Below are 14680 nucleotides of genomic sequence, written 5' to 3' on the forward strand. Positions count from 1 at the left end.
TTACATCAGGGATTCAGGAATTGCATATTTTGTGTGATTGCTGGATTATGTTTGGCATGTATATAATTATGTAGCCTATACATTTTAGTCCGCTGATATCACTAAATGTGCTTCAGTAGGCATTAGCTGTGGGGTTTTTTTTGAAGAGGACTGGCCGCGCACGCCGACGCTGTCAGTGTGAAAGGCAGAGAAAAACACGCCGGCCGAAACTAAGCAGAAAGACCGCGTTCGTCCCGCGACCGTTCCGTTCCGCCTTGGTATGTTTTGCCCCTTACTTTTATCTATGAAAATAAATGACAAGAGAGAAAGACTGATGTTATTATGATCTGAGACGCATAACTCAATAATGTCAATTTCAGCACATACTCTGCAGCATTTGTTTCAAAGTCCATAAACCTTGGCACGTGTGACCACGCATTTTGTACAGAACAGTGTTTCTTACATTGTCCTATAACCGGCAATGAGGAAGCGTCTGTGCTCCCTCTTACCGCTCTCAGTTAATGATTTGGGGTTCAGCCAGACGAGTGGTCCAAAAAGAAATGCAAGGACACGTTTGATGTTTTATTATATTACGGGAACGATTTTTCAGGACATGGAAGAATGCATAATCAGTGATGATCTTGATAACATTCACACCTGGCTTGATCAAAGTGGTGCTATTACTGTAAGGATGAACATAAACTGTGTCTGGGTGTTCAGTGCGGGAAATACATCTCCTTCCCTGATCTAATATGGTGGGATATAAAGATACAGACTGATAAAACATTTTGTGAGCATCTGCGACCTTAACCTCAATCAGCATCTCCGGGTCATTTTTGGGAACAAGGATTTCACTATTGTAGTAGGCCTACTCATTTAATCATTGAGAGAAACTATGTTTATATAGGCTACAGTATGTTTACATAGTCTGTTTATAGTATTTGACCAGAAATAAAATAAAAGGTAAATGAAATGTCTGCACAAAACAGTGAAGTGTCTATGTGAACACTACAATATGTGTATGTATATGAAATAAGCTTGTATAATACTCATATGTAAAAAAGAAAAAACGAACTCCCTGATATGGTTATATGGTTGATATGATTTTATAGTTATGTGGTTACTCGGTCCCACTTCACGCATGAATTCGCAGCCCAGATCTCAATTTGTCAGGATATCAAAGTATCATTTTAACCACTCTTGTCAATAAAAAAAGCTCGGGGAAAAAACCAGGCTGCAGAAACCAGTTTTACCAGGCAAAGGCAATAGCCCATGGCAGCCGCCCAAAGATGTCCTCAACAGGGTCCCCAACAGCCCTGCCATGGTAAATTCGAGCAAAAATAATTTAAGAGGGCCCTATGCCTATATGCCTATCTTGCCAAGGGCCCCATGTCTTTAGACAATTGCAACATTCTCCGGGCTTGCTTACCTGTGGTTCAATAAAAACATTGCAAATGTTTAAGAAACGGCATTGGCCTTTGGTTACAACGCTACAGCAGGGACTTTTCCAGCACTCTAAAGCCTTAATGCTCCTTCCAGGATACTTTCCCTTTCCCTGTTCTCTTTCCTCTAACATGGACCATCAAAGATTGCACTCTGATCACACATGGTGACCCCACTCCAAACTAGTTTCATCATTGTCCATCCATGGTGGAAGCTACAGGTATCAGCTGCAACAATTGCAATATTAAAACATAGCATACATGGCGCCCCTGAGAACACCCAAGTGCACCTCAAACAAAAACTGAATTATAAATATATCATATAATAGTATAGAAAAAATGTGAATTATAGTCCAGAAGCTACATTGAACAGTCTTCAGCACATCTTTGAATCTTGAAATAGTGATGGTACCTCAGGTGGCAAGGCATTCCATAGGAGAAACATTTAAATAGATCTGGCTCCCATTGTGGTTAGACAAAAAACATTGCATTTGATGAGCTCAGAGAGTGTAGTGGTGTGTAAGTATACAGCAGGGGTATTCAATTAAATGTCAACAATGGCCAGTTTTTCAAATTCCTCCCAGTAAAGGGGTCGAACTATAGTATGTTGGTTGACAACTGTCAATGAAAAAATACGGGACACTTCATTGAGGTGGGGGGTCTGGGGGTGCTCCCCCTAAAAGTTTTGTATTTCTTAGATGTAATTTCCTGCATTTTAACGTTTCTGCTCAATACGGAACCCATACTTTTATCTCTAAATTCCGAAAAACGATTCCGTATTTCAAGGGGCTTGTGGGGGGGCAGAACCTTGCTGTTCAAGGGCCGCATCTGGCCCCAGGGCTGCCATTTGAATAGCCCTGGTGTACAGTGTAATACAGTAGGTCTGTAATGTATGCAGGGGCAAGGTTGTGAGAAGTAAGGTCAAGTCTGTCCTCCAAGAGGCATGAGAACACTCAAAACTAACTTATTCTGAAATGTTCTGTATTTTCCCCCATACATTATGCTTCTGATTGTCCTTTGTGATCCACTACGGATACAAAACATGTGTCATGGCAGGGATTACCACCAACAATAAAGTTTTCAGCAAAAAAAAGAGTAACGTGTGTCAGCCAGTGCTAGTCTAGTGTATGTACCCCGTCAATGTAAATGGTATAATAATGTGTGTGTGTGTGTGTGTGTGTGTGTGTGTGTGTGTGTGTGTGTGTGTGTGTGTGTGTGTGTGTGTGTGTGTGTGTGTGTGTGTGTGTGTGTGTGTGAAAAACAATTCTGATGCCCAATGGAGGAAGTGGCATTTTATAACATGAATTGTATTATATTTCCTAATGTAGTAATTCAGCCTGATCTCCAAAATTCCGCGCTCCTGTCCAGGAGCACGGATTTTGCAGAAATTCTGTGCTCCTGGACACGGAATTGTTTTCCGTGATGGGCACACGGAAGTGCTTTCTATATTTCCATAGCACTGTGTTGACTCTATCATTAGAAAATACATACCGAATGCTAATCCTAAACAAAATAATGCTATAGCAATTTATGTTCTGCCCTGACCAAAATATTCCCTAACCTTAACCTGTCTTTAAAGACATATTTTTGAGAAATACCTTTTCCAGTTGGTTGATTGGCTATCAAATTCATATAATAAATGAAAGAATACCAGCTGTGCCCAGACCAAAACAATCCCTAACCCTAACCTGTCAGTAAGAAATGTTTTTTTTTAGAAAAAATATTTGAAATTAGGAAAATCCTGAGAAAACACAAGACTGTGGAAACATAGAGCTGTGGGAGTATAGAGAGAGCACTTCTGTATGTCCATCACGGAAAACAATTCCGTGTCCAGGAGCACAGAATTTTGGCAAAATCCGTGCTCCTGGACATGGATTTCGTGTCCTTACCATCCATGTCTAGGAGCACGGAATTCTGGAGATCATGTTGCAGCAATTGGATTGTTGTGTATGTGTAATAACTTGTTGTGCTTGTTGTGCTATGGTAATGCCACACATATACAAGCATACATCTGTCTCGTCTGACCACAGGACAAAAGACTGTAAGGCTGCTGCCACCTAGTGCCTACAAGTTCAGTATCATTTTTTTCTGAAGTACAGTAATCACACACATCCCTTTTTATTACTGCATGCAGGGCTTCTGACAGCTTTGACTGGATCCAGGTCAAACTCATCTGAAATGGCCCCCTTCTCAATACATACTACAATATATGGGCCCTTCTTTTCCCTGGGCACATGGCAACTCACCCCTTTGTCTTCCTTCCCTGTCGGCTTCCCTGACTGCATGTCCTGATAAAAAAGTAACCAGACGGCCGTTCCCACTGGCTTAATGTTTTACACTATTCATGAGGATAAAGATAAAGGATGATGTAAGGGTTCCAATTCAGTATTGCTGTTCATCAAGCCTACCAGTGCTCACACGTTCCTTGGCTGAAAAAAGAAATCGTCTTATCTCTAAAATGGGAAAATGCTACTTAAACACAAATTGCGTCGAGAAACCATTAGCAAGGCTTTTAGGCAAACTGGGATATGTTGTAGGTAGATTTCCATGGGTGTTCTTGATTTTACCCATGATCATATCAGCGGGTCTAGGAGCTGGGTTTTACTTCATTGAAGACAGAGAGGCAAACGATATAGAGGAGCAGTTTACTCCAATTAATGGACCGGCAAAGACAGAAAGAGCATTTATCATGGAGCATTTTCCCCAAACCGAGTTCTCGAGCCTGAGACTGCACACCGAAGGCACGTATGCTTCGTTTATTGCCATCCATAAGGAAAACATTCTCAGTAGCAGTGTGTTTCAAGAAATTGTAAACTTGGACCAGAAAATACAACAGATTAAAATACCTACAAGTAACACCTTTGGAAGTTTGTGTGCCAAAAAAGATGGAAAATGTGCATCAAACTCAACTTTGGGTATCCTGGATGATGATGTTAAAAATAACAGGGACATAGAATTTCCGTGGCACAAGTCTGAATTCTTCGGGTCAGTGTTAGGTGGTGTGAAGAAAAATTCTTCTACAGATTTTGTTATTTCTGCGTCGGCTTTTAGAATTTATTATTACTTACAAGAGGACAATCAGGCCGAGACTGACCAATGGCTGGGGATGTTTACAAAACTGATGTCAGATCACAACGCCAAAGACATGGTAAGTTGGCACTCTACATGAAATTAAATTCTACAGGCATTGTGATTAGCCAACAAATTGGATCTTCCAACAGTAGGTCTACGTATATGTTTTGTGTGAATTTAAATTCTGAGTGTCAGTGGTGTGGCCTACATTTAACACTTCAGCTCTCAGATAATCCTCCAAATTGTATGTAGGCTACACAGTAAATTCTGCAGTGTTAATTCAACACCTAGAATGCTGATTCAACGTCTTCTAGAGCAGTGGTTCTTAACCTTTTTTTCTTCATGCACACCCATACCTGTGACCAAGACAAGCCTCACATCCCCAACCAAAACCTCTACACTTCTATACGCCCTAAAAAATGATTTATGTGATTTATTACGATTCTTGCTTGAGACATCAATCAATACCTTAATGACTTGACATGGGAACCAAAACCGGTTTAAATTTGGGCTTGATTTGGCCTAATTATAATAATTGCTAACAGAATTTTGGTCACAACCTCAACACAAACACAATTCCGTGCATCCCTGAAATCTCTGGTGCCCGCACCCCAGGTTAAGAACCACTGTTCTAGAGTGTAGGGAAAGAGAGAGGGGATGAGTTGTGTCTGTGCGGGTAATTGAACCTTCAGGTACTCATCCGTATCCAAAGTTGCAAACAAAGTTGCAACTTCCAAAGTTGCAAAGTTGGGTCCTGAGGCACTCTGAAGTCCGTATTTAAAGGCCTTTATTATTACATGGACACCATTGATAGGCCCTGAAGAAGGCCGCACGCGACTGAAATGTCTAGGGTCTAGAGTGTATTTGGTCCCAGAGTAATTTCTCAGTGTGCATATTTTACTGTATAGAGATATACAGTAGCTCAGTGTCACTAACATCATTTATTATAATTTAAGAAATTCTGTGTCATAGAAGCAAAATAATACTATTCACAAACGATGAGGAAATATGGATAGGGTTTGTCATGTGCTTACATGTGCAGCAAAATGTGTGTGCTTCATGTTTTTCTTCACATTTCTGCAGAGCTTCTCCTACTTCACTTCACTATCACGAGCGGAGGAGTTCGAGAAGAGTCCAGATGCAGTGATTCCTCTCTTCTCCGTCACTTACTTCCTGGCCATTAACATCTCAATCCTCTCATGTATGAGGTAAGGCAGAAGTCACACACCGTACAGATACAGTAGAATAGAATAGAATATAATAGAATAGAACAGAAAAGAACAGAAAATAATAGAATAGAATAGAATAGAATAGAATAGAATAGAATAGAATAGAATAGAATAGAATAGAAAGCCTATGTTTTAATTATACACAGTACAATTTAAGCCTACCCTTAAAGTGCACACAACATTATGTATAAAGGGTATAAAATTATTAATTATCTACTAGTAGAAGCTACAAAAAACTACTGTGCTATCAGAACATCCGTCAAACTCAAGTACGCAGACAGACAACAGATAACTGACAGCATATACTGTAACTGAGATTTGATCCAAGTGTGCAAGAGTGCAGACAGGCAGACACAGATAACACGGACCAATGAAGTGTGCGAGTACGCAGACAGGCATACAACAGACAACATGTAACCCATACTCTGACACGTAAGTTACAGTATACCATGCATGAATTAATTACGCCATGTTGAAAATATAACACTGTGGGTTTCAGTGGCTCTTTAACATTTCACCAAACGTGCAATAGTCAGTCTTATCAGTGTGAAGCCTTAGAATACCATGACAGAAAACACCTTATGAATCATATGGAGCAAACAGGCATGAAGTAACAATGGCTATAACGCACGCACGCACGCACGCACGCACGCACGCAAGCACGCACGCACGCACGCACGCACGCAAGCACGCACGCACGCACGCACGCACGCACGCACACACGCACACACACACAGAGTGAGAGATATGATACATATACAAAATTCTACTTTCACAACAAAATGTATGCCCTGTGTCTATTGTATACTGTTAAGGGTCATGGTTGTGTTCTCCTGTAGACTGGACTGTGTGCGTAATAAGGTGTGGGTGGCCACCTTTGGGGTGTTGTCTGCTGGCCTGGCCGTGCTCTCCAGCTTTGGGCTGCTGCTCTTGTGTGGGATGCCCTTCGTCATGACTGTTGCATCCTCACCATTTCTCATTCTAGGTAAGAGAAAACGAAGGTAATCATCAAGCAAGTTATTCAGGTTTGGGCTCATTCACCTCATTTTCATCCTCTCAGCAAGATGCGCAGATGCACTATCAAGGCCGATGCGCAGATGGGGTATTGATTAGTGATGGGAATTTTATTTTTTCGCAAAAACACAATTCTAAAACCAATGAGAACTAATTGAATATATTCCAAAAAATGTCCCCCAGTCTGACTCACTCTGATGGCAGGGACATCGCAGGCACTCTCAAGTATTGCTGCCAGCTTCGTTTTACAATGTTTACAATGAGCCTCATTGTCATTGTCATTGCCACAAGTAAGTGCCTCACTTAGTTGTTACAAGGGGTCTGCATTTTTATGATTTATGGATTTTGATGCAGGCACTCATAACTGCCTAATCTTAAGTGACATATGGTTGAAATAGTAACTAACCGAAGTATTCCAAATCTCATTCCTACTATCGAGTAGGATAAAAACACAGTTGCTATGTGTCACATTTACTGATGTCCTATGCCAAGCTTTGCTAGCAGCCAACTTAATTACATAAGTAATCTGCAAAGTATTTCAATAAACATGACGCAACTAATTAATCAGTTTATCTCATTGTAATATTAACACTCATTTAACTGTGGATATCTTTTGTTCATTTAGTTAGATAAGGTATAACCATAAGCGCCAAATTAGGCGGGGCATTGACCTTTTCACCCTCCCAAAGATTAAGGTGGAGGGGCAAAAACACCCCAATAATAAGGAACATGTTATCTTCTATCTGCCTGTGTACACACTTCAGCAGGGCCGCTGCTAAGGTTTTGGAGGCCCTAAGCATAACTGGTCAGGAGGCCCCCTCATAATTAAATAGTAATAATAATGATACGTGTTTTAGTCAATGTCAACTTATGAGGCCCCAAGTTTGGGAGCAAAGTGGTTGAGGCCCTAAGCGCTCCGCTTACTCTGCTTATGCCTAGCGGCGGCCCTGCACTTCAGCCATTAGTTGAGCCAAAGTTGGCGCCTTTGGGTATAACCATACAGATTGCAGACTTGTATATTTTGTGTAACAAAGTTCTTCTTCTTCTTGCTCTTCATTTACAACAGGTATTGGTGTGGACGACATGTTCATCATGATCTCCTGCTGGCAGAAGACAAATGTGAAAGCCAAAGTGGAGGATCGCATGGCAGAGACCTACAAGGAGGCTGCCGTCTCCATCACCATCACCACCCTGACTGATGTCTTGGCCTTCTACATCGGCCTCATGACACCCTTCGGGTCTGTGCAGTCCTTCTGCATGTACACCAGCACTGCAATCCTCTTCTGCTACATCTACAACATTACATTCTTCGGTGCGTTTCTAGCTCTAAATGGTCAAAGAGAAGCAAGTAACAGGCACTGGCTGACATGCAAAAGGGTCGAAGAACCAGATGAGGATAGAAAAGGAAATGCTTGCTCAGTAGGAGGGGCCTATGATCACGAGACAGGTGCAGAGGAGGAAATGCCAATCAATATTTTTTTCAAGAAGTATTATGGACCATTCATTACTAATATTTGGGCCAAGTTGTTTGTGGTTGTGCTCTACGCAGGCTATCTAGCTGGTAGCATATATGGCTGTTTCCAAATGCAGGAGGGCATTGATCTGAAAAACCTAGCACCAGATGGTTCATATGTAGCTGGTTACTATGACAATGAAGATAAATATTTCTCAGAGTATGGACCGTTTGTCATGTTAGTTATCAAAGATGAACACTTCACATATTGGGATGAATGCAGTCGTAAAGACCTCAATAAATGCTTGGAAAAATTTGAATCGTCAGACAAAGTAGCCAAAAACATGATTATATCATGGCTTGAAGGCTATGAGGCATATGCAGGCAGCATTTCAGGTTTTGATTTTTCAGACAAAAATCAATTCATGCAAAAATTACCAAGTTTTCTCGACTCGTTTGGTTTTAAGGAGGACGTCATTATCTCACAAGGAAAAATAAATGCTTCCCGAATATTTATCCCGACCACAAATATTATCACTGCAATTGATGAGAAGGAGATGCTAAACTTTTTCAGAGAGACAGCTTCTACTTGTGGATATGAAATGGATTTACTCGTTTACCACCCAGCCTTTATTTTCTTTGATCAGTATGCAGTCATTGTTAGCAACACAATCCAAAATATTGTAGCTGCTACTTTGGTCATGCTTGTCATCTCTCTACTGTTGATCCCAAATCCTCTCTGCTCCCTGTGGGTGACGTTTGCAATAGCCTCAGTGATAGTTGGTGTGGCAGGTGTCATGGCTTTGTGGGATGTCAATCTAGACTCCATCTCCATGATCAACCTGGTCATCTGCATTGGCTTTTCTGTTGATTTCTCAGCACACATTTCCTATGCCTTTGTGGCAAGTAAAAGGAGGACCGCTAATGAAAAAGCCATCGACGCACTCCAGAGTCTTGGGTACCCTGTTATACAAGGCGCTGTCTCTACACTGGCTGGCGTTGTTGTCCTCTCTGCAGCAGAAAGCTACATCTTCAGGACTTTCTTCAAGATCATGTTTCTGGTCATCACGTTTGGAGCAGTCCATGGCATCATGTTCATCCCAGTGTTCCTCACTTTCTTTGGCTGCTGCAGTGACAGTTCTGTCTCGGACACAGACAGTGTACATGACAAAGACCAAAGTACTGTTTTGCCAAATTTGTACAGCAATGCCACTAATGGCATGGGACACTATAGTGGTGGCCTAAGGGCTGTGTATAATGGTAATGGTAATGGGACTAGTAGTAACATGGGGCAGTACAGTGGTTTAAGTGGTCTAAGGGCTTCATATAATGGTAATGCAATTCCATCTAATGCACATAATAACACAAGACAATACAATGCTTCAGGTAGCACACAGATCTATGAGACTGGTAATGGGCAATATAGTAACAGGACTAGTGAACAGTACCAGGGAAGAGGTCTACGGGCTTCATACAATGCCAATGGTAGCGCAATGCCATCTAATGTCTATGATAATTCAATACAATACAATCCTTCGGATGGGAAATTTAATAGGAGCAGTGACATAGAACAGTACAGTGGGATAGGTCTAAGGGCTTCATACAAGCCTAATGGCAATGCTAACACATTGCAATCTAATGTCTATGAGGACATAGGGCAATACAATCCTTCGGGTAACAGAATGACATATGGTAACACTGGTAACGGGAAATATAGTAATGGGAGTAGTGATGCAGAACAGTACAGTGGAAGAGGTCTAAGGGCTTCATACAAGCCTAACGGCAATGCTAGCACAGTGCAATCTAATGTGTATGAGGACGTTGGGCAATACAGTGCTGCAGGTAACAGGATACCACACGATGAAAATAGTAACAAGCAGTATGGTGTTTCTGGTGATAGGGTACCATATGCTGCCACGCTTCACATGCAGCAGTATCATGGCACTAGTGATACACCACAGCACAATCCTGCTGGTGACATGATGGGGTTCCAAATGTCAGAGCAAAGTCATTTGGGTAATGAGAGAAGTCACAGTGGGTGGCGGCGTCAATATAGTCAATTTGAACGCAGTTAAACATGGCTATACCGTAGTGATGAAGTGACCTGTGCTCAATCATTCAAGGCTTTAAATATAGCTTATAGATGGATTTATGTTATGTTATGAGTTTGGGAGGGCTGTCTTTATTGGATAGCATAGTGAAGCTGGTTACAGGAAGCAAGTAGGACAAAAATATAATCTGTTGTCGATAAGGCTGATCAGATATTATATAGTTTTGTTTTGGCCCACCTGTTTTAAGATGTCTGGCCATATCTGGCCCTGCAGTCGAAAACTGTTATGGCCATAAAATCAAGGAAAATTATCAATGTCATTGTAAAATTCTTTTCAACAAGGATTTACTTTTCATTTGCCGTGTTTTTGTTTGTATGTTTTTTGTTGTTGTTTTTTGTTTGTTGCATTTTTTTTTAAAGGAATAAGAACAAACATATTTTATAAAAATGTAATTTGCATAGCATACCGTGTCATGCCAATAACATTGTTATGTGCCATGATTTTAATGATAATGTCATTCTGATGTGTCATTTTTTCCATGTTCTATAAAGATGAGGAAATAATAGTTGCAATGTATATTACTTTTGCAGCAGAACTACATGTACATGATTTATGCCCATGAAGTTGTTTATGAGTTAATAAAAACATGGCACAGAAAATAAACCTGTCTTGAACGCCACTATTTTGTGTGTATGTCAATGAAAAATGTTCATATGAATGTACTGATTAAAGGGCTGATGTTGATAAATATCTTTTGCATGACTTGATCCTCAGAGCAATAAAACATTGTTTTATGGCGATAACAATCATTATTGCCATGACAATATTACTTGTTATGACCATAATTGCTTTCCGTAATTGGCTGTAGGTAGTTTCCTTATTTTGCCCATAAATACCAGGTACGTGACCCAAATATCACCCTCTTCCAGTCAGTCACCTGCTCCACATTCCTGGTAGTACCTCCCATCATAGTCAGCTGGCATGTCAAAGTCCACAACCACGTCATCTGCCTGGGAAAAGTTGTTGAGTGTCTTACCGTGATTTCGTGTGCAGTAATTTCCTTGTGTGTGTGTTAAGTTGGGTGCATGTGGGGTTACAAGAAGCCTGAAACAATGAGTAGGCTATACGAGGCAGCCATATGGCTGATTTATGTGGAGTATGTGTATGCATGCATAATGATGACTATATCTATGGGATGATGAGGAGTGTATACTGTACTTACTGTATGGGAAAAACAATGATTATTTGTTTATTTGATTTGTGTCTAAAATCAATCTCTAGTTGTACATCCTCCTCACTGTGTCTCCTTAGTCCTGTTTTTCATCAATAGCGGCACTCCAATCACTTCAATCTATTTGTCAGTGTCTTCCTGTTGTTCTTTGCTCACACTCATTCTGCTCACTCTTACAACTGAAAAGTTAACGTTATGAAGGCACAGGTCATTGGCTACATTCTCTGGAGCAAAGGGATTAGTTGAATTGCTCATAGACACCTCAGTCATAGATGAAGGTGTGTGTGGTGGGCAGTGTTGGGCAAGTTACTCAAAAACTGTAATGCATTACTGATTACATGTTACTGTCTTTTCAAAATAATCCCTTACACTACAATATTACTATATTTCAAATGTAAGGCATCACATTACTTTTGCATTACTTTAGTTACTTTCGCCAAAAGAACTGTAGGCCTAAATATGGATCTGGCTATTTATTACAGTGTAAATCAAGCTCATGAGTCATGACTTTTTCACCTACCATCCAGGAGATGGGTTTTTTTTGGCAAAAAACTACCAGATTAGCTTCTTTCTGACCCAGCTCACTGAATACCACTAAAATCCAGGTCATTGTAATGCATTGTAACTTAAGTTATTTAGCATTGTAACTAAGTAAATATTACATATATTTTCCCTTTAATGCCTTACATTACTGCATTACAGCAAAAAGTAATGCATTATAGTAATTCATGACTTTTGTAATGCATTACTGCCCAACACTGGTGGGGGTGGGGGGCAGATACGTTGGGATTCAAACCTTCAACCCTCTGTTGCAAAGGCCAACTCTCTAGCCATTATACCAGGGCTGCCTTTCCAAGTCATCCTCATCACTAGTGTTGAAATGTGCATGAATGACCCAGTTTTTGAACAACTCTTAGATGGGGAACCACTGAGGAACTACTAAGCTGATGAACCACTCTTTTACCGTTTTGCTTTCAGCTTTCATTTGAGCTTGTGACAGTCACAAGAGGACTTCCATTTGAGAAAAACAAAGAGTGTCTCTGCTTCAGAGAGTGGCAAGAACAATCTTTAGGAAGGAAGAGAACAATCAGCGTTTGGACAAAATGACCAAGAGGTGGAATTATAAACATGCTATCTTCTCAACACTAAATAAATAAATGAAAAGACAATGCTCAAATGAGCCAGAATTTTTTAAACCTCTCTTTGAAAAACATACCGTTAAAGAGCCATAAAACATATCTCTTGTCATAGCTGATTCACAGTCCTCTCTTTCCTCTGAAGATGGCACAGCTGCCTCCAGGGCTTGACATTAACTTTTCTGCTTGCCGGCCACTGTGGCTAGTAGTTTTCCAGAGTCACTAGCCATTCAGCTATTCTACGAGCCACAATTTTTTTTTTATTTATTTATTTATTTTTTAAATCATGACGCTGCACATCTAACCTCAGAAGATGAGGTACTTAAAGCAAGAATATGAGTTTATGGGTTTCTACATGGAAATAAAACAAACAAATAGAAACTGAGTAACGAAGGTTTTTCTTGAACTTAAATACAAACAATTGATACATAAAGGGCAAAGTGAAGAATATACGCTATTTTGATATGTCATACCATTGAATAAGCTACCTGCCAAATTGGCTTTTGACACTGAAATTGTTACCAGCCACAGCCAAGTTTTACCAGCATTTGGCCGGTTGGCAGGTGCCAGTGTCAAGCCATGGCTGCCTCTCTAACCCTCTCATAAAAGTTGTATTGACACATCCTTAGAAGGAAATATGACTGAAAATGTTCACCTTGAATCACAATAGTAACTGATATTAAACCATGAGGGGAAATCTAAAGTGACTAATGTAAAGACTACATCGTACATGGTTATATTATTGTTATTTATTATTTATTTTTTTACATCCATTTGTGCAGATTGCCATCTGGGGATTTGGTATGCCAGCAGGTGGTGCTGTGGCTTTCAATTAAATAGTCTAAGGCAGACAAACTTATATGTTATATCTTGGATTTGCAGGGCTGAAGTCAATATTTATATAAAAAAATAGTGACAGACAGACTGTAATAGTATAATATAGGCCAGGATGTTGTGTCGGTTTCAGTAGTTTCTGTACTCCTACCAACTCCATTCTGGGAGAATATATCTTAACGTGAGACTCACGTCGTGAGTGCATCAGAATTGATTTATAGGCTTTGTAAATGAAGTTATATTGCATCACTCCAATCAGACGTGAGCACAACTGAATTTATTCAATGGCTATTATTAAACTTGTGCTGCTACCTGCATAGACTGTTCATGGAACAAACAAAGGTTTATAGGTCAAGCTAATCTGTACACAAGTCTATAAAAACAGTGAATCATCTGGTATATCTACTTTATAATGAATGTGACAGGGCTTTAGTGGATGTTGAATACAGGAAGTGCATCTCACTAAACCTTGATAAACACATCTGATCTGATGGATATAAAGAAGGTTAGAAATAGCATGTGTGACTGCCTGTAAATCTGGTGCTATTTAGGATAAGAACCTTGACCAACATATCTGCTTTCAGGGGATATAAAAATAAAATAAAAAATATTTTCCCCACAAATCCTGAATTGCACATCCATAAATCTAATCCACTGGTCTTTTCAAGTAGGAGCATTGACTTGGGCTCCTCCTGTGGACCCTGTTCGGGAACCATGTTGACACAACTTTGATTTATTGATACCCTGTTTTCATACACTTCTATATTTCCAGACAAAAAGCTGTATAAAGTCAGACAGTGTCTGTGCAAGTATGGGCTGTTCTTGACAAGGGGCCAGGGTGGGCCAGGACCCCTGTAAATTTCCTCCTGGCCCCTATTGTGGCCCCTGTGCTGAACAGGCAATGATCGCGACATGATATACATCTTTGTATATTATAATTATATTGTATATTTATAATATAAAAATAATCTCTTTTGCCAATTTATGTGCCCCCCCCCCGAAAAAAACATAGAGGAGTAGTTGGAAATGGCCAAAAGAACAAGTGATTCAATTTTGGTGTTGATTCGGATCACAAACCGGAACCAGGATTTTTAAAAAGATTCACTATTGCTAGAAAGATAATTCTATCTCTTAACACAACGTGTTTGATGATTGAAGATTTCACAAGGTAAACTTCCAGTAATTTACTGTCCACTGCAGAAGGGGACATTTCAGCAATTTCAACAAACCAGGACAAGC

At 40.2% G+C, this 14680-nt stretch overlaps 1 protein-coding gene across 1 annotated transcript; it reads left to right on the top strand.

Annotated features, from left to right (window-relative positions):
- The first annotated feature begins 3879 nt into the window (after positions 1-3879).
- Positions 3880-11551, top strand: LOC134455256 (patched domain-containing protein 3-like). Its single transcript, XM_063206278.1, has 5 exons — positions 3880-4569; positions 5577-5701; positions 6562-6707; positions 7803-9349; positions 11522-11551. Exons 1-5 carry the CDS (start codon positions 3880-3882, stop codon positions 11549-11551), a joined length of 2538 nt encoding a protein of 845 aa, XP_063062348.1.
- Positions 11552-14680: the final 3129 nt, after the last annotated feature.

Source organism: Engraulis encrasicolus, chromosome 9, assembly GCF_034702125.1.
Source record: "Engraulis encrasicolus isolate BLACKSEA-1 chromosome 9, IST_EnEncr_1.0, whole genome shotgun sequence".
Classification (NCBI taxonomy): Eukaryota; Metazoa; Chordata; class Actinopteri; order Clupeiformes; family Engraulidae; genus Engraulis; species Engraulis encrasicolus.